Genomic DNA, 25819 nt, shown 5'->3' with positions numbered 1-25819 from the left:
GTCACTTCCTTTATTGGCGCCGACACGAGGCCCCCCCACCCCGGCTCCAGGGCGGCCCCTCCCGGGGGGCCCGGGGGGCGGCTGCGCCCCGCCGCCTAGGCCTCCGACTCGAACATCTTCTTCCGGCCTTCCATGCCGGACTTCTCCTCGATGTTCTTCCTCCAGTCGCCCACGTCGCGCAGGTCCCGCTCCTGGGGGCGGGGCGGGGGTCAGGGGGGCTCGGGCGGCCGCCCGCCCCCGCCCCCGGCCGCGCGGCGCACCTTCTCCGTGTCCTCCTTCTTGACCTGCTTCAGGTTGGCGCGCAGATCCATGCACACCTTGTGCTTGGAGCCCAGCAGCGCCTTTGAGCATGGCGTCGGCCGACATGCGCACGCGCCGCAGCGGGGGCCGCTTGAACTTGCCGCGCAGGTCGAACAGCTTCTGGTTCATGTCCTCCAGCTGCGGCGGGCGGCGGGCGCGGGGCTCAGCCTCGAGTCTGCGCCCAGGCCCCCGTGTCCCCTGGCCTCCTTATCGCCCGTTCCCAGGCCCCCTGTGCCCCCAGGGCTCCACGTCCGCCTTTCCCAGGCCCTCTCGCCCCCCATCCCAGGCCCCCGTGTCCCCTGGCCTCCTTATCGCCTGTTCCCAGGCCCCCTATGCCCTCAGGGCGCCATGTCCCCCGTTCCCAGGCCCCTGCGTCCCTGTCCCAGGCCCCCTGGGTCCCCTGTCCCCCTGTCCCCTGCCCCAGGCCCCCGTGTCCCCTGTCCCCCTGTCCCCCTGTCCCCTGCCCCAGGCCCCCGTGTCCCCTGTCCCCCCTGTCCCCATCCCCAGGCCCCCGTGTCCCCTGGCCCCCTGGCCCCCTCCCCAGACCCCCCGTGTCCCCAGACCCGCGTGTCCCCTGGCCTCCTGTCCCCGCCCCAGGCCCCCGTGTCCCCTGGCCCCGTGGCCCCCACCCCCAGGCCCCGGCTGCGGCCTCACCTCCTTGGTGCTCTTCTGGACCTTCATCTCCATGTCGTACTTTTCCTCCTCCGCCGTGTCGATCTTGGCGTGCAGCTGCTTGCAGAGCTCCTGGGTGGGGCAGGGGGGGTCTGGTTCTGATACCGAGCCCTGACCTCCAGCCTCTGACCACCCCTGCTTGGGCTCTGCCCCTGGCCAAGTGGGGAAACTGAGGCAGCGGGCAGGGCGGCGGCTCTGGAGCACCCTGCAGGTCCTCGCTGGCCCAGGCTGGGGGCTGGGGTACCTGCACTTCCGACATGGAGCCCGGGACGTGCAGCGGGGGGCAGTGCTCGGCCAGGTAGTTCTGCTTCTCTGACTCGCGGCGGCCCTCCTCCTTCTCCAGCTCCGTGGCCGCAATCTGCAGCATCACGCTCTGCGGGGCCACGGCGGGCGGTGAGGGGCCACACAGGCGAGACCCCACCCCAGGCCCCGCCGCCCCCGCGCCCGCTCTTACCTTGAGGTGCTGCCTCCTGGCCGTGATGGCTCTGTTGCGCTTCTGCGGGGGGGCACGGGGGCCACGCGGGCACACGGTTTTGGGGGGCACACAGTCATGGCGGCACATGGTTTTGGGGGGCACACAGCCATGGTGCACACGGTTTTGGGGGGCACATGGCCATGGGGGCACACAGTTTTGGGGGGCACACGGCCATGGGGGCACACGGTTTTCGGGGGCACACAGTCATGGCAGCACATGGTTTTGGGGGGCACACGGCCAGGGGGCACACGGTTTTGGGGGGCACACGGCCATGGGGCCTGGACGCCCTCGCCCAGGCAGTGCGGGTGCCGCCCTGTCTAGGAGGCACTCCGGGAGGGGGAAGTGGCTGGGGCGGGGGGGGGGGATCCTTGAAGGGCCGGGGCGGGGGGGGGGGCTGCTGTCTGAAAGAAGAAGCGATTCCCTCCCGGGAACCTGGCCGCAGCGCCCACTTCCCCCCCCGGGAAGCGCCGGGCAGCTGCTTCCTCTGTGCCGTCAGGGTTCTGGGGTGGGGGGCCGGGGCACTTTCACCTCGGCGGGGCATGGCTAAGGCTGGGGGGCTGAGGCGTCTTCCCCGGGCCTCGGGCCTTGCAGCTCCGACCTGGGTTGAGTGGGGGTCCCGGCCCCTGCACCTTTCACACCCCTCCCCCAAGCAGCTACTCACCTCGTCACTGTCCGGGGGTGGGGTGGGGGGAGGAGGTGGGGGGAGAGAGAAGAGAAAGATCAGGGCCAGGGCTGGTGGGGGGCGGAGGGGGGCGGACAGGGCTGGGGGAGGGGGCGGGTGGTCAGGGGCGGCCGCTGAGGAGGCTGCAGAGACACCCCCCCGGGGGAGGGGGCAGGGCCCGGACCGGGGGCCCCACTTACTCCCCCATCTTGAGATCTCGAGCTCAGAGCCTGTGAGGAGAGAGAGGCAGGAGGGGTCAGGCCCACGGCCCCCCAGGCGCGAGGGGTGGCGGGGTGCAGCCCAACCCCCGCCCCCGGCACCACCGCCTTAGAGGGAGAACTTGTCTTGGAATTTCCCAGGGTGGGGGGTGAGGAGGAGAAAGTGTTCCCCAAATGCGGGCGCGGGGCCTGGAGGAGCTGCAGCTGTCCCCGGGGAGGGGGGCCGGGGGCCGGCGCAGGTGGCCGCCCGCGCGGTGCAGTTATTTTTAACCCCACTTCTTTGGTTACGGTCCCAAGGGCAAGAAAATTGCTCCCCAGTTCAGCTTGGGGGCTCAGCTCCTGGGGCCCCTCGACCCTCAAAACCTTCTGGGGTTCTCAGAGGGGGCAGCCAGACCCCCCAGGGCTCCCAGGGACCCCCGCCCAGCCCAGCTGGCCTCCTCCCTGCTCCCCGCACCGCGTGGAAGCCCCCCGAGGTGGCTGCCGACAGCGGACCCCGGGGTCCCCAAGCCCCCCGCCCGGGAAGTCCCGCCGCCTGCGCGCCGCACGCCGCGTGCCCGCATCGCGCCCGCGTCCCGGCCAGGCAGGGCCTCACCAAGAGCCTGCGCTGGGTGCTGGGAGCAAGGTCGGGCGGCGAGTTGGGCCGGTGGGCCCGCGGGGAGGGGTATAAATGGGCTCCCCCCGGCCGGGCCCCTGCTCGGAAAGGGCATGGAGCCCTCCCAGACCAATGGGGACGGAGGGGGCCGGGCGCGGCTCCCCACCTGCCAGGCCGCTGGCCGGCCGCCCCGTCCAAGGAGCCTTGCGGGGGGCGGCGGGGCGGGCCGGGAGCTATTTAGGGCTCGGTGACGAGTTCGAGGAGCCTTAAGGAGCTTGAGGACAGTGAGCACGTGGCCTGGCTGGCCCAGATCCTCGAGGCGCCTGCCTGGGGGACGGTCCCTGGGGAGCTGGGGAGCACGCGGACGCCGGAGCGGGCCCAGGCCGGGCCTGTCCTGAGCACGAGCCCCTCAGCCCCTCTCCAGCCCTGCCCCGTCCATGCCGCCCAGCGAGGGCCCGGATGGGGGTCCCGAGCGCTGAAAGCCAGCGCCCCCTTCTCAAACGCACTTTGCTGCGCGGGCAGGGCCCGGGCGCCCCCGCCGTGCCCACAGTGCTCGGAGCGCCCTGCGCTGGCCCCTCGCCTGGGCAGCTCGCGGCACGTCCTCCTAGCAGGAGCGCCAGAGCCGCTCCCTGACCCTGGGGGTGGGGGGGCCGCGTGGCTGTCCCGGCAGGCCCGGCCTGCGCCCCCCCGCCCCGGGCCCTGCGTGACTTGGCACCCTCTGCGCGGTGGGTGCGGGCCCCGCCTTGGCGGCCTCCGGCTTCTCGGGCGTGGGGCGCCCAGGGAGCTGCTTTGGGAACGCCAGAGCCGTCCTGGCCCCCGCGGCAGCGGGAGGCCCAGCCAGGGGGCCCTGCCGGGCGCGGCTTCCGAAGGCCTCTGCTGCCCCCTGCTGCCCGCGCGGCGCCGCGGCCCGGCCTGCCCGAGCTGTGCCCCCCGCCCCCGCACGCCTGCCCGTCGCCCCTGCGCCCCCTCCCCCCAGCCGTCCCTGCCTCTCCGGGCCCCGTGGACGCAGTGGCCCCCGCCTCAGGCCCTGAGGGGGGCCTGGGGGCTTTGTGGCCCCAGCCTGGGGTGTGGCAGGAGATAGAGGCCTGGGGCCTGGCTCAGGCCTGAAGGGAGTCCCTCTCCCCTGCCCGTGGGTGGGCCTCCCCCCACCTCCGGGCCATCCCAGGGATCAGGTAGGACACGCGTGGAGACGTATGGTCAGGGCGAGGCGTTTATTGGGGCGGGCACCAGGCGCCCGCAGCTCAGCTGGGGGAAACCGAGGCACGGGAGCACTCAGGAGCGGGGCAAGGGCAGGCGCAGGGGGGGGCCGCGGTCCCAGGGCCTTGTCCACCTCGCTGGCGGGCTGCAGGCGGTGCCACTGGGCGCTGGGGCGCCGGGGGTGGGCCAGCATGTCCGCCCAGTGCTGCAGCGGCTGACCGGAGGCCCGGGCGCCCAGCAGCACCTTCCCCACCGGCTCGGCCCGGAGCTGCGGGCCGCGCGCGCCAGACCGCCAGCACCAGGTCCACGCCCTGAGCGGGGAGAGGAACGGCCTTCAGCGGCGCCCGGGCCCGCGGCCCGCCCGCCCGTGCCCGCCGCCCACCTGGAGCTGCCCGACGGGCACGCGGAAGGCCAGGGGCTCGTTGAAGTACGGGGCGGCCGCGCCCCTGCTCGCCCGTGTCCTCCTCCTCTGCCACTTCCTCTGGTTCAGCAGCAGCTGGGCCTTCACGTAGGGCTCTGGGCAGGGGCCGGAGCCGGGGGGGGCCGGGGTCTGAGGGCCGCGCGCGGGCTCCGGGCCCCTGCCCGTCCCAGGGGCCGCGCAGGGCTCACCTGCCAGCCCTGGGTCCAGGCCGCGGGCCTCTAGCACCACCACAGTCAGCCGTCCCGAGCTGGGCACGTACCGCAGCGAGAAGCACAGCTCCCCGGGCCCCCCCGGCTGCGGGCGCAGGGTGACGGGCTCAGCCGGGGCGCGGGGGGCGCGCGGTGCCGGGGGCACCACGGGGCGCGGGGCGGGCGCCTCACCTCGGCGGGGCCGGGCGGGCCCAGCTCGTGCCAGAGCTCCAGGACGTGGCGCAGGTCCACGGCGCCCAGCGGCAGGCGCAGCTCGCCCAGGGGCTCGTGCGCCGAGCAGCGCCGGAAGGCCCGGAGCTGCACCAGCAGTGTGGCGCTGGCCAGCGCGGCCGGCGGGATCTGCGGGGCCGGGGCGTGAGCCGGGGGGCCCGGGGGCGGGAGCCGGGACCCCCGCTGCCCCCGCCGCCGAGCCCACCTGGAAGCAGCAGGTCTCCTCGAAGACGGGGTTGAGCGTGCCGCGGTGCACCCTGCTCTCGTGTGCGCGGCCGGCCTGCGTGGACACGCTGACGCGCGGGCGTAGGGGTCGGCCGTGGCCCCGGGGCCCGGTGCACGCAGGCCGGCCGCCTGCCTCAGGCCCACCCTGAGCTGGGGGACGGCCGGGTCTCAGCGGAGACGCCCTCGGCGCCGCCCGCACCCCCGCGCCGCCCGCCCGCGGCAGCCCAGCTGGGCCCGGGGCGCCCTCACCTCCTGGCTGCCGGGGTGGTACTCCAGCGAGAGCTGCAGGCGCCCCCAGGGCCGCGCGCCCCCCGGGCCGGGCTCCAGGCTGTCCACATCTGGCTGCACCTGGGGCGGGGGGGCACAGGGTCAGGGGCCTGCTGAGACCCTGCCCCTGTCCGGTAGAGGCTCCCCCGCCAGCCCGGGCTCACGCCCTCGGCTTCATGAAACCAGCCAGAATGGGGGAACCCGCCCCAAACGTGGCTCTGCTTGCACCACTGCTGCCCTCAAGAACCTGCCGTGGCTCCCCGTGGCCTGTGGCCGACTTCGGTGCTGGCCCTCAGACTCCGGTCCCAACCACCTGCCCCAGGTTCCCTCCACGCTGCCTCCCCCTCCCCTGCCCGCTGACCCACCGCGGGCTGAGCGTGGTCCCTGACCGCTCCCCCGAGGCTGGCCAGCGTGAGTGGGTGAGGCACCCTGGAGCCGATGAGACGGCCAGCTGGGACTGGCCATGCGCAGGGCGGGGCGCTGGGCAGGTGCCAGCGCCCGCTCCATACCGGGTGGGCCACGGTGACACCCCTGGCGCTGCCCAGGCCCACGGCCTCCTGGTCTCTCGGCTTCTTCCTGCGGCGGCGGCGGCAGCAGATGACACAGAGCAGACAGGACGCAACGAGGGCGCCGGCAGCCGCGGCGACGACCACGAATGCCCAGTGGGGCCCTGGGGGGGGCCGCGCAGACATGGGCAGAGATGCCTCCGCGGACAGCCCACCCTGCCCGGCCAGGTCACCCCCCCGAGGGGTCCCGGGACTCACAGGGGCTCCCAGCGACAAGGCCTGGAACGGGCCCGGGCACAGCCGTGGAGCCAGGCGGGGTCGGGGTGCCGGGGTGTTCTGGTGGGCGCATCATCTTCCCACCCTGCTGGTCTGGGGGAGCTGGCCGGGGGGCTGGGGTCACCCACGGGGATGGCCCCCAGGGCCCCCTGCCGGGCGCCCCGTCTGCCCAGCTACAGCCCGCGCTGGGACTGCCCGGAGAGGAGGCGGCCGCAGTGGCCGGTGGCAGGGCTCTGAGCGGAAGCCAGCGGGAGGGAGGTGCCAGGCCCTGGCCAGAGCCCAGGCTCGGCTCCCGCAGCCTCCCCCAGCCCTAGCCCCGGCCAGCGGGCCCGTCCTCGCCGGCCCTCGCCCGCCCTCATGCCATCGGCACTCTCGGGGGGCTGGCAGTGGGCCTCCTCCTCCAGGAAGCCCCCCAGCTGGCCCCCGTTCGGTGCAGGTGGACGGTCCCTGCCTGGGGGGCATTCTCGGGGATCCCCCCCTCGTGCCCGCTCCCACCCCCTCGGGGCCCACCGGTGTTCACGGGGGACCCGAGCTCCGGGTCCAGGGGCGGTTGGGGAGCTCGGGCGGGGGGCTGCCGGGGTCACTGTGGGGGGGGGAGCTGGGGGCGGGGTGGGAGTGGGCCGCTGCGACAAGCCTGGGCTGAAGGTGCTTTCCTGGCGCGGGCGCGGGGCCAGCAGCGCCCGGGGACCAGGGCGAGGCGGGGGCAGGTGGGGGCAGGTGGGGCCGGGCGGGCCCGGGACATTCCTCGCCCGCTGACTCAGCCGCCCGGGCTTGCCTGCCGCCCGGCTGGCCCGTGGGAAGCAGGGGGACGCCGGCCCGCCTGCCCCCTGCCCCTTCCTGCCCGGGGCCTGGGGAGGGTGTACACCTGGCCAGGCCTCCCCCCAGCGCCCTCTGTGGCCCCAGGGCCACTCTTCCTGGCCACCCTCCTTCGGCCGGGAGCACCGGTCAGCCGGGATCCAGGCCTGCCCGGGCCTCTCCTCGCCCCGCCTGGCCGTGGGGGCCAGGCCAGGCCTCCCCCTCCAGGGATGACCGGTCACCCGCCAGGGACCCTGCCCCCAAGCCTGGGGAACAGCCAAAGGGCACGGCGGAAGATTCCAGAGACGACCCCCACCCAGCCCCAGCCCCGACGGTCCCCCCGGAGCCCAGGGGAGGAGGCGGCGCCCACAGAAGGGTCCCCGGTCCTGCCTCCCCGGCCCCGGCGCGGTCGAGCTCTCGGCGGGCTCCGCGCCCCTTGCCCCCCACTTTCAGATGGGAGCCGAGGCCCTGGTGACTGGGGTGCCCGGGGCCGCCCCAGGCTCGAGACACAAAGCCAGGGGCGCCGGACACACGCTCGTGAGACCCCGGGGCCGTGGCCAAGGGCCCACGTTTGCCTTCTGCGCCGGCGCGGTCAGCTGAGCGGGGAGGCCCCCAAGGGCAGGGCGCGGGCCTCGCTGCCCATCCTCTCCCCGGGCACTCCCAGCCCCCTGCTCCCCGCGGCGCCCCCCGCGGCCGGCCCAGGGCCCCCGGGACTGCCGTGGAACCGCCTGTTCCGCTGGAGACCCCACCGCCCCCCGAGTCGGAGTGGGCCCTGCATGTGCGGGGCCCGTGGTTTGGCCTCTGGGACGTGCCCCGCGTGTGCGCCCCTCGCCCGGGCCCCCAGGTCTGGGGATCGGTGGCGGCGAGTCCAAGAGCCACGGGACTGGGGGCGCAGAGGGGCCGGGCAGTCCCCGCAGGCCTGCGGGGGCTGCCCCGGGGGTCCCGCCTCCAGCCCTGGGGCGCGGGGAGTCTGGGGGGACGCAGGGTCCCGCAGGCCGGCCGGGCTGGCCCGGAGGTCAGGCCAGGCGGCCACCAGGTGGCGCCGTCCATGCCCATGGAGCCATGCTGCAGTGTCCGGCCCCCAGGCCCCGGGCCCCGGGCAGGCGTCCCCAGCCCCGGCGGGCGGCCCGCACACTCCGGTCCTCCCAGACCCCAGTAGTCCCCCCTCGCCTAGGGCTGCCTCCTGGAGGGACCCTCTGGGCAGAGCCCTCCCACTCCTCGAAAGGCGGGAAGTCCCTCCTGCGGTCTGACCTGGGTTGTTCACCTCCTGCGGCCCTGCTGGAGGACCCCTCCCCGGGTGTGAAGGCGTCTTCCCCAGGTGCTCCTCGGGGTCTCCCTCCTGACTTCTCTGGGGTCTGGGCTCTGCCCTCCCCGGCCGGGCAGCCCCCCTCGTGGCCCGGGCTCGAGCCGCCATGCTCGGCTCTGCTGTCCCCTCCTAGAACGTCCCCCCTCTCAGTCCTGCTCCCTCCAAGCCCGTGGGAGCCCCACCCCGTCCAGGTCACCCCTGCAGTTCTGTGCCGGCCTCTACCCCGCGTCTCTGCCCGTCTAGAATTCCAGCCCCCCACGGCAAGGGGGCTCCCTCTGCACGTCCCCTTCGGTCCAGGGCTGGGCTGACCCCGGGCTTGGATTTAACACCTTCCGGGAAGTCCTTCCTTAAGTCTAACTGGGATTTTTCGGGCTGCCATGGAAGCAAGTATCCCAGGGCCCTTGCAGTCTTCCGGAAGAGTGAGGTTTCCCTGGGTACAGGGGGCAACAGCCCCCCAGGGCGGAGCGGCCTCACCTGACAGGAGCGTGTCCTGGCCAGCCTGGCTAGAGCCTCCCTGGGACACGGGGCCCCCAGGGCCGGCCCGGATCCCGTGGCTGGAGCCGGCTGTGCGCGGCCTCTAGCCTCAGCCGGGGGGGCAGGGCCGCGGGGAGCCCCACCTCGGAGCCGGAACTGCTGGCCCTCGGGAGCGGGGAACTCCCCGGGGGGACGGTCCCTCCCCGGGCCAGGGGCCGGCTTGCGGGCCAGGCCCAGCTCCGGGTCCCTCAGGGCGGGCACGGCCCAGCCCTCCCAGCGCCTTGCCAGGGGGGCGGCCGGCCCATCGGGCTGGCCTCTGGGTGGAAGCCGAGGTTCTCGGGCCAGCCTGGGCTCTGCCGGGAAGGGTGGGCCAGGGGAGGCCTGAGTCACGGGCCGGGCAGCCCTGGAGCAGGCGCGGGGCCGAGCACGCGGGCTGCAGGACGCTGCGTCCGGCCCCGGGGTCCCCCCTTGCCATCGCGCTCCCCGCGCCCGGATGAGCTCTTGGGGGGCCGACCCAATCCCCCGAGGCCTGCGTCGCCCAGGGAGCCTGCGTGGTCCCGTGGCCCGAGAGCCTGGGGAGAAGCCCGGCTCAGGCCTCGGCGCCTCCTGCTGTGCAAGCTGAGCCAGGCCCTCCCGGGCGTCGCTGCACCCCTTATCTGCGCAGCCGGAGGCGCCGCTGGTTAATGGTTACCAGGAAGGCCTGGCCTGCCACAGCCGCCGCGGGATCCCCAAGAGCGCCCTGGGGCGACGGCAGGTGGCACGTGCCTGTGTGAGCGGGCGGCGCCCGGGGCCACCGCAGAGGGGTCCCGGCCCGCGCCGGTGGGCACGTCCCTTTGGGCACTGCCGAGGGCCGGCTAAAGGCAGAGGGGTCAGCAGCCGTCCAGGCTCCCTCGGGGGGGCAACTGAAGGGGCCGGGGGCCGGCGGGGGCCGCGCCTGGGGGCCGCGGCGTGGAGCTCCCCGGAGGGGGCTGGGAGCTACGTGCGCCGTGGGCGGCCGGCCCTGACTGAGGGGCTTTGTGCCCGGCGCGGGCGCCTGCCTGGCGCGACGGGAGCCTGAGGTTCTGGCAGGAAGGAGCAAACCAAACAGAGCTGGCGGCCCCCGGGCCGGCCCCGCGGCCCCCGAGAGGGGCTTGGCGCGGCAGCCGCGCGAGACCCCGCGGCCGCCGGGACGGGGGCGCTTCCTCGGGGCCGCCGGGGGGAGCGCTGGGGCTTGGAACGCAGGGAAGGCGCCGGCTGGCGGGCTGGGGCCGCCCGCGTGCGTGGGAAGTGCGGCCTGTGCGCCCTTCCCTGCTGGCCCGGGCAGCGGGTTCCCCTCAGCGGCCGGAGACGGGGCGCGCCGAGTCCCCACTGCCTCACCGTGTGCCCCATTCACCCTCGTGCGGGCTGCCTGTGCCCTGTTGGGCCTGCCCCCGTCACCCAGTCTTTGGGGAGGCTGTCCCCCGTCACCTGGGTACTTGGGGGGGGATTCCCCCATCACTTAGCATCTGGGGAGGCTGCCCCCCATCACCTGGGTATTTGGGGGGCTTCCCCCCATCACCTCAGCACCCGGGGAGGCTGCCCCAGTGACCCGGCACCCAGGGCACCCGTTCCTGGGTGAGAAGCGGCTGTGTCTGCCTCGCCGGGCTCCCGGGGTGGCGAAGCCCCTCCTCTGGAAAACTTGGCGGTTTAAGCCCCATTGACCTCAAAACCTCGGTCCACGCACCCCGTTTTCTGAGCCCCCATCTGTCGAGAGCCGGCCCTGCAGACCCCGGGGTCCCGTTCCTCAGGCAGCAGGGGCCCCGGGGCAGCCGGCACCCACTTGAGCACAGCTTGGGGGGCCTGCGCCCGCTGCCGGGGTCTCCGCTCCTGGGCCCCACCCCCTAGCTGGGGTCCCTCCTTGTCCAGGGCACCCCTGCGGTGAGGGGCTCTGGAGGAAAGCAGCCTTCACCCTGCGCTGAGTCTGGGGTCTCCCACCCCGTCATCCGTGCCCGGCATCGGGGGGCGCGCCCGGGCCTGGGGACTCTCGGTTCTTGGGGGGCCTCAGCCCCTGTCCCCGGGGGGCCCCTGAGGTCTCGTCGAGAGCCTCCCCCGGGCTGGCCAGGCCCGGGCGCCTCGTTCCTGTGTTTGGGGCGCCCCCCACGCCCGACGTGACCCGTCCCTGTGGGTCATTCATCACAAGCTGGGCCGCCGCCCGTGGGGGCTGGCCAGGGCAGGGACCTGTGCCCGCGAAGAACGTGGGGTGCCCCCCGTGGCCTGGGCCCATCTCTGCGCTGCCGACGCCCCCCCCATCAGCTGCACCCTCTTCTTGGGGCTCCAGAGCCCGTCCCCCCTCCTTGGAGAACGGGCACGGCCCCCAGGCCAGCCAAGGCCCCCGCGCTCACGCGGGTGACTCTCCACCCGCTGGAATCCGCCGGCGACGCGGCCCCTCAGCCTGCGCGGGGGGCAGCACCGCTTGTCTGTGCGCCGTGGCCCTGGCACCGCGCGGGGCTGGGTTCCAGGATGGGGCTGACCCGGGGGCTCCTAGCGGAGGGGCCGCGCCCCGGCCCGTCGTGTGCCTGGTGGCCCTCGTCTGGGTTTCCGGGGACGTGTGCATTTGCGCGTTGTCTGCGGGCGGCCGCCGCGGACACCGAGCGCCTCAGGGTCTGCCCGCCGGCCCGTGTCGGGCTGGGTGCCGTGAGCGTCCAGCGAACACGTGTGCGGCCCGCGCCCCCCTCCTCTGCCCGTAGCCTGGACCCTCTGCCCACGAAGGCCCGGCACCAGGACCCCGCGGCCCCCTCGCCCCGTTCCCTGAGTGTCCCCTTCCCCGAACGGCCCAGGAGAAGGTCCTTGGACCGTCCCCCCAGGAGCGCCCTGCTCCCCAGCGTCCAGGCAGCTGGGGGGCCCCGTCCCGGCTCTCTGGGCGCCGCTCGGCCCCTGTCGGCTCTCCGCGTGCGCCCCAGTCCCCGGAGCCAGGCCGCCCCGGCGTGGACAGGCTCACGTAGGCCCATGTCCTGGGCCAGGCCCCCCGGCGGCCCTTTCCAAGTTCCACTGCGTCCTTGGACGGCCGGCGCCCCATTCACCGGTGTCTGGGCCGGTGTGGGCCCCGTTCGCCCTTGTTCGGGGTCTCTGTGCCCCATTCATCCGCGGCGCCGGGCGGGCTGCGCCCTCCCGCCCAGCGTGCGGAGACAGTCCGGCCATTGTGGGCCCGGCCGGGAGCAGCCGCTGTCCGGCCGACACGCACATTCCAGGGGCTGGCGGGGGGCCAAAGCAAACCCCACGCTCCTGGCGCGCGAGGCGCGGCGGGGGCGGGCGGGGAGCGGCGGGGGTTGACGGCGAGGGGCCGGGGGGCTCCTCGGTCTGGGGGGGGGCAATCAAAGCAGGGCACCCCCCTGCGGGCCGGGGGGCAGGGTTCAGGCGTCCTGCTCGTGGCAGACGTGCGTCCTGGACAGGGGGCCGGCCGCCACATGGGGCCCAGGGCTGCGCAACGCCCCGCCCCTCCACCGCGCCGCTCCCCGTGGCCGCCCTCCGCCCCCGGCTGGCCCAGCCTGAATGCCGGGCTTGTCAGAGGCGCGGGGCAGGGTCTCAGGCCGGGGGGGTGGGGGGCGAGCCGCCTCCGGGAGTGCAGACCCCCGCCCCTGTGCTCCGGCCCTGGCCCATGCGCCCAGCCTCGCGCTCGCGGGGAGAAGCCCTCCCACCCTCGGCCATTGCTGGGTGTCCGGGGGGTGGACCTGGCTCCCCAGAAGCCCCCGTGTGAGAGGGGCGCTAGCCCCCCGCCCAGGGCTCCTGTGGGGGAAGAGGGGTGCAGGGCCTCAGGGAGATGAGGGGCGGGCTCGGCTGCCCCGAGGGGCGAGGGCGGCATTTCCCACAGAGGGCCCGGCCCTCCGTCCCCTCTGCTGGCCACACGGCCCGGCTATGCGGGGACCCTGCCCAGCCCTGCCCCTACCCCTGCCCCCGTCCAGCCCCTGCTCTGCCCCTACTCCTGCCCCAGCCCTAGCCCCTACCCCTCTCCTACCCCTGCCCCTGCCCCAGCCCCATCCTGCCCTGCGCCTTCTCTCTGCTCCTCGCGTCCAGGGCCTGTCCACTAGCCCCCGTGTGACCCTCGCTGCCAGCCTGCACACCTCCCTCGTGGCCCCCACCCCAGACGGCGTCAGGCCTGGAATCAGCTCTGCGCCCCCCAGCCCCGGCTTCCGGCAGGCACGTGAGGACCCCTCTCAGGCGGGGGCTGTGCTGAGCCTGCGCGGGGCAGGGCGGGCTGGGCCGCGGGGCGTCCTGAGGGTGGACGGCCCCTCCAGGCTGCCTGTCCCGGGGCCCCCTCCTCGGTCTCCCCCCAGGAGCCTCCGTGCCCGACTCGGGGGCCCGCGGGCACGGGCAGCGCCGGCCTGGCGGGGGGAGGGCGGCCACACCGGGGTCTGTCCGGCGCCCGCGGCCCGGGAGCGCTGGCCTCGCCCCTGGCCCGCACCCCGGCCGCACTGACCTGCCCGGGGCCCGGGCGCCCCCTGCTGGCCGCTCCCTGCCTGATCATGCCCGGCGCCGCCGGCAGGCGCTCGGGCGCCCCCTCCCGTCCGTCAGTCCATTCGTCCGCAGGCCTCCAGCCGCGCCCCCTCCGCGCAGCCGCAGCCCCGACCCTCCCGCTCCCAGAGGGGTCTGCCCGGACCCCCGCGTGCTGGAAACGCCCGTCTACACAGTGGCCGCGCGGGGACGCCCTTTCTGGGTGAAAGTCTCCCTGGGGGTCTGCACAGAAGCCTCTGGGCTGGGCCCCCGCCGCCCCCCCCCAGTCAGCCCCCGCGGCTCAACTGCGGCCTCAGTCTCCCCTTCCCGGCTCCTTGCCCCCACCCCAGGCTCCCTCCAGCTCTTGGCGTCAGGCGCCCAAGGGGGACCGCGCAGCCACCACGAGGCAGGGACGAGGCGCTCAGGGCCCCGAGGGGCAGGGCGGGGGTCGACCCTGCAGGAGAAGGAAGCGAGGCGCCTTCACGTGGCACCTGGTGAGGGGGGGTGGGGGGGGCAGGTGGGGAACCCAGGGCCGGGCCGGGGGGCGACTGCGGGGCAAAGGCGGGCGGGGGGCTGGGGCAGGCCAAGAGCAGCTGCTGGGGGTCCCGAGCGATGGCCAGGAGCTGGGCGGGCTTTAGGTCACTGGTGGAGGGGGTCTGCTGCGTGTGGAGCACGCCCACCTGCACACACCTGCACACACCTGCACACACCTGCACACTCTCTTCCAAGGGAACTGCAGCTGGAAGCAGGGCCCGTGCGCCGGGTCCCCCGTCTGTGGCCGGCTCCCTGTGCCCCCTGGCTGCCCCCGGCGTGGCCCGCAGTGGCCTCTCGCAGCTTGCACCAGCCTGGAAGGGGCCCCATCTTGCCTCCAGCCCCCGCCGCCCACCCCCTGGGTGCCCCGCAGGCCAGCTGGCCACGCACAGGTGCTGGGAGCTGGCCGGGGGTCTCCCGCCCCGGGCCCCCTCCCCTCCTGCGCCCGGGCCCCCGGCCCAGCCGCCGCGGAGTCCAGGGCTTGCTGCCCACCGCCCCCACGTCAGGGGCGCCCCCAGCCTCCCACTGCCTCCCTGCGGCTCCTGCCCCCTCCCCGATGTCCAGTCGAGGGCCGGACCCGGGGCCCAGGGTGACTGACTCTCAGGAGAGGCCCGGGGCCAGGGTGAGTCCCCAGGGAGGGTCCTGTCCAGGCTCAAAGGCCAAGGGGGTATTTGCCGTTGATGGGGTCGTGGAGGGAGGCAGGGAGGGGTGGAGGGGGTGCAGGGTCCAGGGGGCGGTGGGCAGTCCAGACGGAGCGGAGGGGCATCCCCCGCCTCACACAGCCCCTCCCTCAGCCCCCGTCCCTGGCAGACCCTCTGCTGGGCCTGCCCGCCACTGCCCACCGGGCACCCACAGGGAAAGGGGAGCCCACACAGCGTTAGCAAGAGGCGGGAGTGCGGCGGTGTCTTGGCTGACGAGGCAGGGGGCGGCCTCCCCACGTCCAGGGCCACAGAGGGACCAGGCCAGCCCCGGGAGGGTGGGCACAGGCCTGGCACCGCCCCCCGCCTTTTTTTTTAAATTATTTAATTCTTTAATGGGCAGTTGAAAGATAATATGAAAAAATAGGAGACCTATTCCACCTTCTTGAAAGGGACAACTAAGTAAAGACGGTGTTTCTCCTAAATTAGAGTAAACAGTCTTTTTTTAAAATTCTTGAATGTTCAGTTTATTTTTTTTTGTCTTTATTCATTTTTTTAATATTACATTCAAAAAATATGAGGTCCCCATATGCCCCCCATCCTCCTCACCCCACTCCTCCCCCCATAGCAACAATCTCCTCCATCATCATGAGACATTCACTGCATTTGGCGAATACATCTCTGAGCACCGCTGCACCTCATGGTCAATGGTCCATACCATAGCCCACACTCTCCCATGTTCCATCCAGTGGGCCATGGCAGGACATACAGTGTCCAGTAACTGTCCCCGCAGCACCACCCAGGACAACTCCAACCCCCGAAAACGCCCCCACATCTCATCTCTTCCTCCCATTCCCTACCCCCAGCAGCCACCATGGCCACTTTCTCCACACCAATGCCACGTTTTCTTTGATTACTAATCACAATAGTTCATGAATAGAATATCAGTAAGTACACTCCAATCCATACTCTATTCCTCCATCCTGTGGACCTTGGATTGGTTGTGTCCACTCCACATCTACATCAAGAGGGGCTTAGATTCCACGTGGATGCTGGATGCAATCCTCCTGCTTGCAGTTGCAGGCACTCTTGGCTCCATGGTGTGGTGGTTGACCTTGCAGGATGGTCCCGGGCTGGGGGAGGGGGGGTCTCTGCTGCAGGCCAGGGGCTGTCCACGCCGACCCCGTCTTCGGCTCCTGCTGGCTGCTGCGGCCAGAGGCTGGCCCTGCTCTGGTCCTCGTAAGCTGCCCGCCTGAAGCCCGGATGCCGCAGAGCTGCACGGGATGGGGCGGGGGGGGGGCCACCCCCGCCGAGAATCTCCCCCAAGCTCGCTCGTCTCCCCGGAAGCGGGTCCAGGCGGGCACTGCCCAGAGGCCGAGCTCTGTGGCCCCCGAGCGCTAAGCCCCGTTCTCCCTTCAAGGCTCTGCCTGTTGGTCTGTCTGTGCACCCCGGTGTCAGCAGGGGCACCCACGGGTCCGACCTCATCTCCTCACACGTGCACCTGCAGCCCACCTGCGTTCTGCAGGCCTCGGGTGGGTAACCCCCCTCCTCTGAGGACTCCGAGGAGTGGGTGGCCCCATCCATGGCTCTTCCCACAGTGACCATCCATCTGCACGGCCTTGCGGCTGTGTGTCTGCCTGTGTATCCGTGTGTCCGTCTTTAGCCTCTGTCCTGTCAGTCGACCAACTATCTCTCTTTCTTGATGGATGCTTGAATAGAGACAGCTCTGTATCCATGCCTCCCTCCATCTGCCTATCGTCCACCCTCTGTCCATCATCCACCCGTACATCCATGCCTCCCTCCATCCACCCATCCCTCCATTCTTCCCTCTCTCCCTCCCTCCTTCCCTCTCCCCCCTACCCACCCATCTCTCCATCTGTCTTTCCCTCCATGCCTGGCTACATGTTGCCCTGAGGCCAGGTCATTTGTAGTGGATGTTGCTCCCAAAGGACCAATCAGGGCAGGCGCCCCTGCGGTGCACGGGGCCCGGGGACTCTGCTGACCTGGGGGCCACCATGGGGTGAGTGCTGCACGGGGCCCCTAAGGTCTCGGGGGACCCCACACGATGCTTGGGTAAAACGGCCACTGCTTGGCCGAGGGGACATGGGTGTCCCTGTGAGCGGACGCTGGGGTGCACACAGGCCAGCTCAGGTGACAGCAGCCTCACCGGTCCCTCTGGCAGGCTGGGCCGTAAGGGGCGGGCCAGGGGCTGGGGGCCCGAGGGCCTGCCCCGGTCACTCAGCCGGGCAGCAGGGCGCCTCCGTGAGGCCAGGATGGGGAAGGCGCCAGCCCAGGTGTCCACGGGGGCCAACGCGGGATGGGGGGTCCTGGCGCCGTGGGCTGCAGAGGGCCTGGGGCGGCAGATCTGTCCTCAGGCCAGGGGCTGACACCGAGCCAGGCCAAGGGGACCCGGGAGAGGGGCCAGCAGGTGGCCGCCAGGCCCCCGGCTGGTCAGTACCCCTTCCCTGGGACCGGCCACAAGCCCCACACGCTAGGAGCATGTGGCCACGTGGGCCTCGTGGTCTCGGGCGGGCGCAGGCCCCGTGGCTCGCGACGCAGGCCCCAGCCCGCCTGGCTCACTCTTGCTGTGTCTAGAGCCGCACGCGCCAGCGGCCCCAAGTGTGGGTCCACACGCCCCTTTGGAGCGCTGGGGTTCCAGCGTGTCCGTGGCCCGTCGTGGCTGCTCTGGGTAAGCCGAAGGTGCAGGCACAGTCTCAGGCTCCCGCTGCTGCCCTTTAGGCCCCCGGCATCGCGGCCCTCGGGTGGGGCCGGAGCAGCGCTCCCAGGGTGGCCCCGGGCTGCCAAGGCTGCCGAGGACCCGGCTAGCGCCCGTGGCCACCAAGGCGCCGCGGAGCCTGCGAGGGTCCCCGGGCCAGGCTGCAGCGGCCCTCCCCGCCCCGGGCCCCCCGCGCGTCCGCACCCGCGGCCCCGCCTGCCTCACAGCTTCCCCGCCCACCCGGGGGCCTGCCCGGGACAACCGCGCGCTGCCGTCGCAAGGCTGATTCCTCGGCACCCTGTCCTGGGAGGCTCCCACGCGGCCGCCCGTGGAGCGGTCAGTGCGTCCCTCCCAGCACCCGCCCCCTTCCACCCCTGCCCCCGCCCCCTCTCGCCCCGGGGCTTCGCACGTCCTGGTGTTTCATCGTGCATCTCTGAGCGACGTGGACTCTTCAAAAAACCCACCGCACCGTTGCCGCGCCTGGAAAGCATCACTACTTCTTCAGCAGCATCGGGAGTCTGGGGACGGTCAGGTTTCCTGAGGGTCTCACGAGTGGTTTTCAGAGACGGCCCCTCGAGCCCGCCGGCCCCTCTGAAGCCCCTGTTCTCAGGAAGCACCTTCCCTCGTTCCAGTCTCGTCGTTGACTTGTTGGAGAAACAAGGTCACTTGTCCTGAGGGTTTCCAGCCTCCTGGGTTTCACGTCTGCCTGTGCCCTGTCGCTCTTTGTGGCCCCACAGGCTCTTCCATTCAGGGGCAGGTATTTCGAGGAGAAGCTTGAGGCGGGACTCACCCTTCCTGCCACACCACAGCCTCTGGAGAGTGGTTTTGTGAGGCGAAATGGGTCAGTGGGTTTGGTGTGGCCACCGGCAGCGTCCACTGCCAAGCTTCCCGTCAGCTTTCCCCGACTTTCGCCGTTTCCTAGACAGGGGCCGACAAGCTGCGGTAGCTGTCGGCCACCCCTGGCCCACCGCCTGTTCTTATAAATAAAGTTTTATCGGGACACAGCCACGCGCATTCGCCGCCACGCTGGCGACGGCAGGTCCGTGGCGGGCCGGGTGTATTCCACGTTGAGCTCCAAGGGGCCCCGCTCCGAGCCCCGGGATGTGACTTGGAGCATCCCTCTGGGACTGGGAGAAGCCGCGTGGCGGGGGACCCCAGGCGGTGTAAGCCAGGCTGCTCCTTGCTGGTCTCAGGGCCTCGAGATGGGCGGGGGCCGCTTAGCCGCAGGCTCCTCGAAGAACAGAGCGGCCTTCCTCCCGGCTCTGGGCGGTTCCCAGCAGGAGAGGCCTTGGCACGAGGGGGGTTACCTGTGCCAGGTGGGGGGCCGGGAGGCGGGCCCCGAGAGCGACCCCGGCTGGCTGAGCAGGCATGGGAGACCTGGGCCCGCCAGCACGGGGCGCCGGGCTCCGTCAACGGGCCGGAGCCTCCAGGGCTGAGCCAGCCTGGACTCGGCCTGCCAGCCACTGAGCGCAGAGCCCCCTGCTTCCCTTCCACCCAGCTGTGGGTGGAAAGGGCTTCAGCCCCTCCGCTGAGCCAGCCGTGGCGGTCACGCAGCATCAGAGGCCCGTTGCGGGCAGAGCTGACTGGCCCATGGCTCCCCAAGCCATAAGCACCCACACTGGGCCCTCAGAGAAGAGCGCGTCCGCCTGGCTGGGGGCTGCTCGGTCTCGGCATGGCTGGCCTTCGGGGCTCCCGCTGTAATTTTCTGTGCCGTGTGACAAACGAAGGAGCGCGCACGTGTGACCTCGCAGTGGCGGAGGGGCGGCTGTCGCTGTTGGGGTTCGGCGCAGCCTCTGGGTTGTGCCCTGCACACTCGGGCGCTGGCTGGGAGGGCTGCGGGCGCGGCCCACTCCCAAACCCTCTCCACAGAGCTCAGTGCCGCGCCCCCCGCAGCCCACCACGGGTACGCCTGCCCGCTCGCGTCCTCAGAGCCCGCCGGGGCTGAGAGCGAGTCAGCGGGGTGGCGCTGCACTGCGGAATGTAACACAACCTCGGCCACGACGCCCGTCGCCCCGGCCAGACGCTCTGGTTAGAGCCAGCCTGAGGGCAGGCGCTGCGCCCAGGCCATCGTCGGGCTGACCTCTGTCCACACAGCCGGGTAGTTCCTTCCCATGGGGGCAGCCCGGGCCCTGGAGGGGGGTTGGCAGCACCCGGCCTCTCCCCGCTCGATGCCAGCAGCGCCCCTTCCCAGCTGTGACAATGGAACTGTCTCCAGACAGGGCCAGCTGTCCCCGGGGCCACAAAATGGCCCTGGTTGAGAACCCCTGAGCTCAGTCCATCACATCATCAGGACTTCAAAATTTCAATATTCTAAAACCAGCGTTTCTTCAGCTTTTCTTAGCTATTCTTTTTTTTTTAAGATTTATTTCTCCCCACCCCAGTGTTGTTTGCATTTGTTTGTGTCTGTCTGTTGTGTGCTGGTCTTCTTTTTAGGAGGCACCAGGAACCAAACCTGGGACCTCCCATGTGGGAGGGAGATGCCTATTCATTTGAGCCATACCCCTGCTCCCTGCTTGTGTCATCTTTCATTATGTTTTCCTCTTTGTGTCTCTCATTGTGTTATCTTGTTGTGTCAGCTCACTGCACCTGCCCATCACATCAGTTCATTGTCTTTAGGCGGCACCAGGCACCAAACCCAGGACCTCTCGTGTGGTAGGCGGGAGCTCAATCTCTTGAGTCACATCCGTTTCCCTATTATTCTTCCATAAAGATGCACATTTCCATAACGAACACTTGGTCCAGGGACGGCGGGGGAGAAAGGTTGACCGTTTAAAGTAGTACATCATGATGACCTCATGAAGTAACAGCTCCCCACAAACCTCGCGGCTTACACGGCACCCACCTACTACCTCCTGGCTCAGGAGGTCAGCCAGCCGGGCACGAAGGCATGACCACTGCCCAGCGGCTCCCAGGCTGCAGGTGGGTGGCCCTGGCTGCGTCCCCGCTGGAGATGCCACCAGGGCGGCATGTGCTCCCACGCCCCTTGGGCAGTGGTGAAGCGTTCCTGGCAGCTCCTTCAGCAATGGTGGGGGCCAGGGGGAGAGGGGAGCGTCTCAGCAACCTGCAGCCCCCAGGTCAGAGGACCAGACTCTGCGTTAGAGGGTGGGCCTGCTCAGGCCAAGGCCGCCCCGACGGTCTCCCCCAACCAGGGATCGTACTGACCTTTGCCAGATCCCCCCACCTCTGCGTCCCACGGGCGGGCAGTGGGTCCCCGTCCTGCCATGAGGCCCCTGGGCCCCACCTCGACAGTGCCCCCCACGAGGCCTTCCGTTCCCTGCAGGCCTCATCTTACGGCTCTTGCTGAGACCAGGGGACACTGGCACGGGCACGAGGGGGCCCTCTGGGAACGGCGGTCGTCCTCGCCAGCCCCCGTGCTCCCCGCAGGCCTGGGGGCCCCGGAGCAGCCCTCCATCCAGGAGTCCTGGTGCCCGTAAAGGGATGATTGGTATTTAGAGCTCCCAGCTGGGGCTCCGGGGTGCGCATGGCGCCTGGTCCTGGGTTCCAGGCCTCTCCAGGGGCCAGGGTTAGGAAATGCCTCATTTTAAAGATAAAAGATGTCACGGAGCCGTGTCGAGATTGCAATTCTAGTGCAGGATTTCAAGGTTTTTCCTGGCCCTTTCGATGGTAGGTTGCATTGTTTTCTCTTGAGTTGAAAACCTTCTTTCATCGTGCCGAGGTGTCCGCCTGGCCGGGCAATGGCGCACGGTTGCTCGCGTGTGCCCCCGGGCCCTGTGCGCCTTCTCCTGTGCGCCCCTGGAAGCCACTGAGGGGGCCGATTGCGCCCACAGGACACTGGCCTCAGCTTCCCCGCTGGCAGCCATGGCCTGCGGCTCAATGGCCCACCGCTGCACCCCCCGAAAAGATGGTGCCCCCCTCAGAGCCCCACCTCCGCAGGGCGCCGAGTGGGGGCAATGGGCGGTGCGAACCGACGGCAAGTGGGGCTGCCTGCGTCCCTCCCTCTCCTTTTGGGGCCCCACCTGGAGGCCCCGACGGCGAGCGTGGAATGAGCCCCAAAGGCTCCAGCGCTGTCCTTGCACTGCTGCTGCCAGGTGGCGCCGGCAGTGCCCGCAGGTGTCTTTGCTGCAGGGCGTGGCACGTGCCGTGGCCCGCGGTGCCACGTCCAAGGGCCGCTCTCCCGCCCCGCCCTGGAAGTGGGGCTGCGTTCTGCGGGCTCCCTGGGATCGCGTCCTCCGAAAGCCCCAAGGAGAGGAGCCGGCGGGGGCTCCGTGGGCAGGTCAGACCCCGCGGGGGCCTACCCCGCGACGAGAGCCCCGGCCCCTCTGGGTGCAGGCGGCCCGGCGTGGCTGATGGCCTCCGCGTGGCCGGCTGGGCTCCCCGGCAGCGGGGCTGTGCTGGAGGCTCACGCTGACCTCGGCCGCTGGAAGGCGGGGGCTCAGCGAGGGCAGCTGGATTGGCCTCAGCAGGGGAGCTGCGCGCGGGGGGCCCTGAGCAGCCTCTGCCCAGACCCCTGGAGCCGCTCCCTTCGTGGAAGCCTCGTGCCACGTCCGGGAGGGCTGGCGATGCGGGCCGGCTGGCGTCCAGGAGCCCGGTCCTTCTGCCCGCTCGGGCGCTCGGCGCGCTTCCATGGTGGACACTCCGAGCTCCCCATTGGCGTCCACCGCCCAGCGGCACGGCCCACCAGGTCCTCCGCCCCATCTCCAGGCCCCGTCCAGGCTCCCGACCCGACGGCCAGGCCGTTGGCCACTGCCCAGGAATCCACATGTGCTCGCGCCGTGGGCTGCTTCTTCCACAGAGTGGACGGCCGGTGCTCCGCTCTCAGGCTCCCGCCCTGCACTTTTTCCTTCTCCGCCGTCCGCAAGGCCACCTGGGAATGCAAACGCAGCGCAGCTGCCCTCGTGTTCCGCTCGCACCCCCAGGCTGAGCCCATCACCGCCAGCTGGGTTTCTCGTCCTTCTCTTTGCTCTGCCCATGAGAGCTTCCCAAAAGGCCACGGCCTGAGTGGGGAGGGGTCCTGGTGCAGCCATGCTGGTGACGTGAGACCGGGGCGGGAGGCACCTGCTGCTGCCTGTGCCCGCTGGCCGGCTCAGGCTGGGTCCTGGACAGACCGTCTCCATGTCGTCATGGTGGCTTGGTCTCGGGAGGACCATCTCTATGTCACCGTGGCCAGTTTGGTCTCAGATGGACCATCTCTATTCATTGTGGCGGCTTGGTCTCAGGTGGACCACCTCTGTTCGTCGTGGTGGTTTGGTCCCGGGTGGACCATCTCTGTGTCATCGTGATCTACTGCTGGAACTGCCCAACTGTCCGACTCAGGGCCCGCAGAACCCAGCTCTGCTTGGAAGGCCCACTTCTGCCATGCCTGGAAGGGGCCAGAGCTGCTTCTCAACAGCCCCTCCAGAGTGCAGAGCCTTCTCCCCTGGGGCCAGCACGGCCTTGCTCCGTGATCCCAGGAAGCTGCCCCGAGTCCTCGAGTCCTCCCGCTGAGCTTTCCGTGAGCCCTGCATGGCCTCTCTTCCCTTCACTGCCTGCCAGTCCCCGGGGCTGCTGCACTGTGTTCCTCCAGACCCGCTGCCCAGCCCACCCAGCCCACCCTGCTCAGAGCCCTGCTCCAGGCTGGCAGCCGCAGGCGCTCCGTCCACGGGCTGGAGCAGAATCCCTAAGAGGGCAGAGCTGGGCCCGTGGTCAGGGAGGCCGAGGGGAAACAGGGAGTTTAAACACTGATTCCATTTGTACGAAATGTCCAAGCAGGCAATAGAGAGACAGAGCAGACTAGAGAGTGCCCGGGGCTGGCTGCTAAAAGGTACAGGGATGCTCCTGGGGCTAGAGAAGGTTCTGGAATCAGTGGCAATGGCGGCACAACTCTGAATACACCAGGAACCACTGAGCTGTAGAGAGTTTCCTTTTAGCAGCTCCAGGGGCACCTGATCCGAGGGCAGGCCTATCACAGGTGCTGAATCAGAGTCCTCCGAGAAACGGAGCCCGCGGGAGGCACGCGCTCCAGGAGGAGCGGGTCACACTGGCCCCCGTATGTAGTTGCACACTCTCGATTCGTCATAAGTTGTTGCTTCCCGCGGGCATGGGGCTGGTGCATCTGAAGCCCCGAGGGCAGACCACAGGCTGGAAACTGCTAAAGGGGAAGTGGCGCCTTACTCCGAATTCCCCAGGGAAGCCAGCTGGCTGGAATTTCCAAAAGCCAGTTATTGGAATTGGGAGAAAACATTGGAACACATAAAAAACAAAGGATTGGTATTCAGGTCGGGGATGTGAGTTAAAACCACACTGAACAAAGAGAGTCCTCCAAAGACAATGGCCAACGAGCACGTGAAAAGATGCTCAGAATTAGCCGTTAGAGCAGAGCAAACCCACACGACGCTGGAGCGCCAGGGCCGCTCCCCCACCAGGACAGCTGCCACCCGAAGACGGATGGCACCAGAGCTCGGCAAGGACATGGAGAGACAGGAACCCACACGTGTCGCTGGCAGGAAGGCAGAACGGCGCGGCCGCTGGGGCGAGCGGTCTGGCAGCCCCTCAAGAGGCACACGTGGCGTCATTACGGGACGGAGCCATTCCATGCCTGGCTAGGCCCAAGAGAAGTAGACACGCATCCTCCACAAGAGCACGCACACGAGTGTCCACAGCAGCATGCTCGGAATAGTCAAAAAGAGGAAACAACAAGAACGTCTGCCACCTGGTGAATGGATAAATAAAATGTGGTCTGGCCGCGGAGGGGGATGTTTTTTGGCACTGGAAAGGACTGAAGCTTTTAGGCCAGCTGCAACATGGGCGAGCCTGGGGAACATGACGCTGACTGAAAGGAGCAGCAGGGCCGCCCTACTGCGCGCTTCCACAGGTATCAAACGTTCAGAACAGGGAGGCAGGTGTGCTCAAGGGACTGGGCTCCCATCCACCTATGGGAGGTCCCGGGTTCAGTTCCCGGGGCCTCCTGGCGAAGGCGAGCCGGCCCATGTGGAGAGCTGATGCAACAAGATGATGCAACAAAACAGAGATACAGAGAAGAGACAATCAGAGACAACAAAGCAGGGAGCTGAGGCAATTCCAGCGATTGGGGGCCTGTCTCCCACGTTGGGAGGTCCCGGGATCAGTTCCCGGTGCCTCCTAAAGAGAAGACAAGAAGAGAAGACAAGCAGACACAGAAGAACGTGCAGTGAGTGGACATGGAGAGCAGACAGCGAGAGCAAGTGATGGGGGGGATTAAATAAAAATAAATCTTTTAAAAAGTGTTCAGAATAGGAAAGTCTGTGGAGATAGAATGTGGATCAGTGGTTCCACGGGCTGGAGAGACGGGGAGCCTGTGGGGTGACATCTAATGGGTGCAGAGTTTTTGGGGTGACACCGATGTTCTAGAGGTAGAGTGGTGGTGTTGCTCACCACGTGAATGGACTTGAAGCCCCTGAAGTGCTCCCTCTGGATGGGGGAACTGTGTGGATTATCTATCTCAACACAGCCGCTAAACACTCTCAGCCTGCGAGGGGCAAACGTTAAAATGCTGAAGAAGCCAAGTCTGCCGAGGATGGAGAACAACACGCCTGTCCACCCAGTGCCGGCGCAGCGGGGACGGATACCAGCGAGTTGACCAACGGTGCGGCGTTTTCCTGGAATTTTGAAAATACACACCCCCGTGCCTGCCTGGCACTTGCACTCCCGGGGGCGGCAACCTCGGGGAGTTCCCACACATGCGCGTCAGGTTACAAGGGGGAGGGGTCGGGGCAGCCCCCAGGTAGGAGCGAAGCCCTTCGTGGAATGGACGCGGTCGGGGTGCGTGAGAAGGGACAATGCCAGTGCCCCATCTCGACGGCCTTAAAAGCATCGTGTTCAGCAGAAGAAGCAAGGTCCAGAAGGCGCCCGCGGACGCCCCTGCAGTAAGGTGGAGAGCAGGAGAAACCAAGCTCTGGGGCTTAGGGGTGCCCTCGCAGGCAGGAGCCCCCAGGAGAGGCAGGAAAACGGCTTCCACAGAACTCAGGGTGGTGGTGGTGTTAGCGAGCTGCACCTGTAAGGAAACTAGAGCTCACCCCATGGTGGAGGAGAAAAGATGTCATTAACCATCTTGCAAGAATGGCACCGACCTGGACAAAATGCCTGGCACCAAACAGCAAGAAACACTGACATTGATACCCTAAACCCAACACGCAGGTCCCGCCCCTGCTCCCCTTTGGTTGGGTGCTTCAGGGGTGACAGCCTGCCCGAGGGCTCTAACTAGCTCGCCGGTTCCACTGAGTCCCGCTGCCCGTTCCCTACACTCCCGTGGGCGGGGCGAGCTCCACGCGGCTTTCACCCCAGTGCGCTTTTCAAATTAGACAGCTGTCACTGCTGGCCCCGCCCCCAGCACTCCCCATTGGCCCTCCCCGTTTTGGCCCCACCCCCTGCACGCACCATTGGCCCTCCCCACTTTGGGCCTGCCCCCAGCACTCCCCATTGGCTCTCCCTGCTCTGGCCCCATCCCCAACACTCCCCATTGGCCCTCCCTGCCCTATCCCCACCCCCAGCACCCACCATTGGCCCTCCCCGCTCTGGCCCCGCCCCCAGCGCTCCCCATTGGCCCTCCTCATTTCAGCGCCACTTTTCAAATTCCTGGCGAGCCCCAGCGGCTGCAACCCCGCCCTCCACCCGCAGAGCCCGCTGCGCTTCCGCTCCGTGAAAACTAAACTTAACCCTTTCCCACAGTGGCTGCCGAGGGGCAGTGTGGAGGGAGGGGGCTGGGAAGA

General features: G+C 69.9%; 2 protein-coding genes across 2 annotated transcripts; both read right to left on the bottom strand.

The window, feature by feature from the left end:
* On the bottom strand, positions 1–1688 carry TNNI2 (troponin I2, fast skeletal type). The gene is given in 6 exon segments (XM_058304934.2): positions 1–191; positions 261–344; positions 346–438; positions 955–1044; positions 1217–1345; positions 1427–1688. Coding segments are annotated over 6 exon segments (600 nt in total). The 5' UTR covers positions 1535–1688; the 3' UTR covers positions 1–95.
* Positions 1689–3912: 2224 nt separating this feature from the next.
* SYT8 (synaptotagmin 8) lies at positions 3913–7283 on the bottom strand. The gene is given in 10 exon segments (XM_058304933.2): positions 3913–4398; positions 4400–4426; positions 4498–4631; positions 4725–4830; positions 4917–5084; positions 5161–5256; positions 5259–5330; positions 5430–5528; positions 5957–6117; positions 6212–7283. Coding segments are annotated over 10 exon segments (1269 nt in total). The 5' UTR covers positions 6306–7283; the 3' UTR covers positions 3913–4086.
* Positions 7284–25819: the final 18536 nt, after the last annotated feature.

Source organism: Dasypus novemcinctus, chromosome 10 (assembly GCF_030445035.2).
Source record: "Dasypus novemcinctus isolate mDasNov1 chromosome 10, mDasNov1.1.hap2, whole genome shotgun sequence".
In the NCBI taxonomy this organism is placed as follows: Eukaryota; Metazoa; Chordata; class Mammalia; order Cingulata; family Dasypodidae; genus Dasypus; species Dasypus novemcinctus.
Note: the sequence above shows the minus strand (reverse complement) of the source record. Positions and strands in the feature narration are given on the sequence as shown.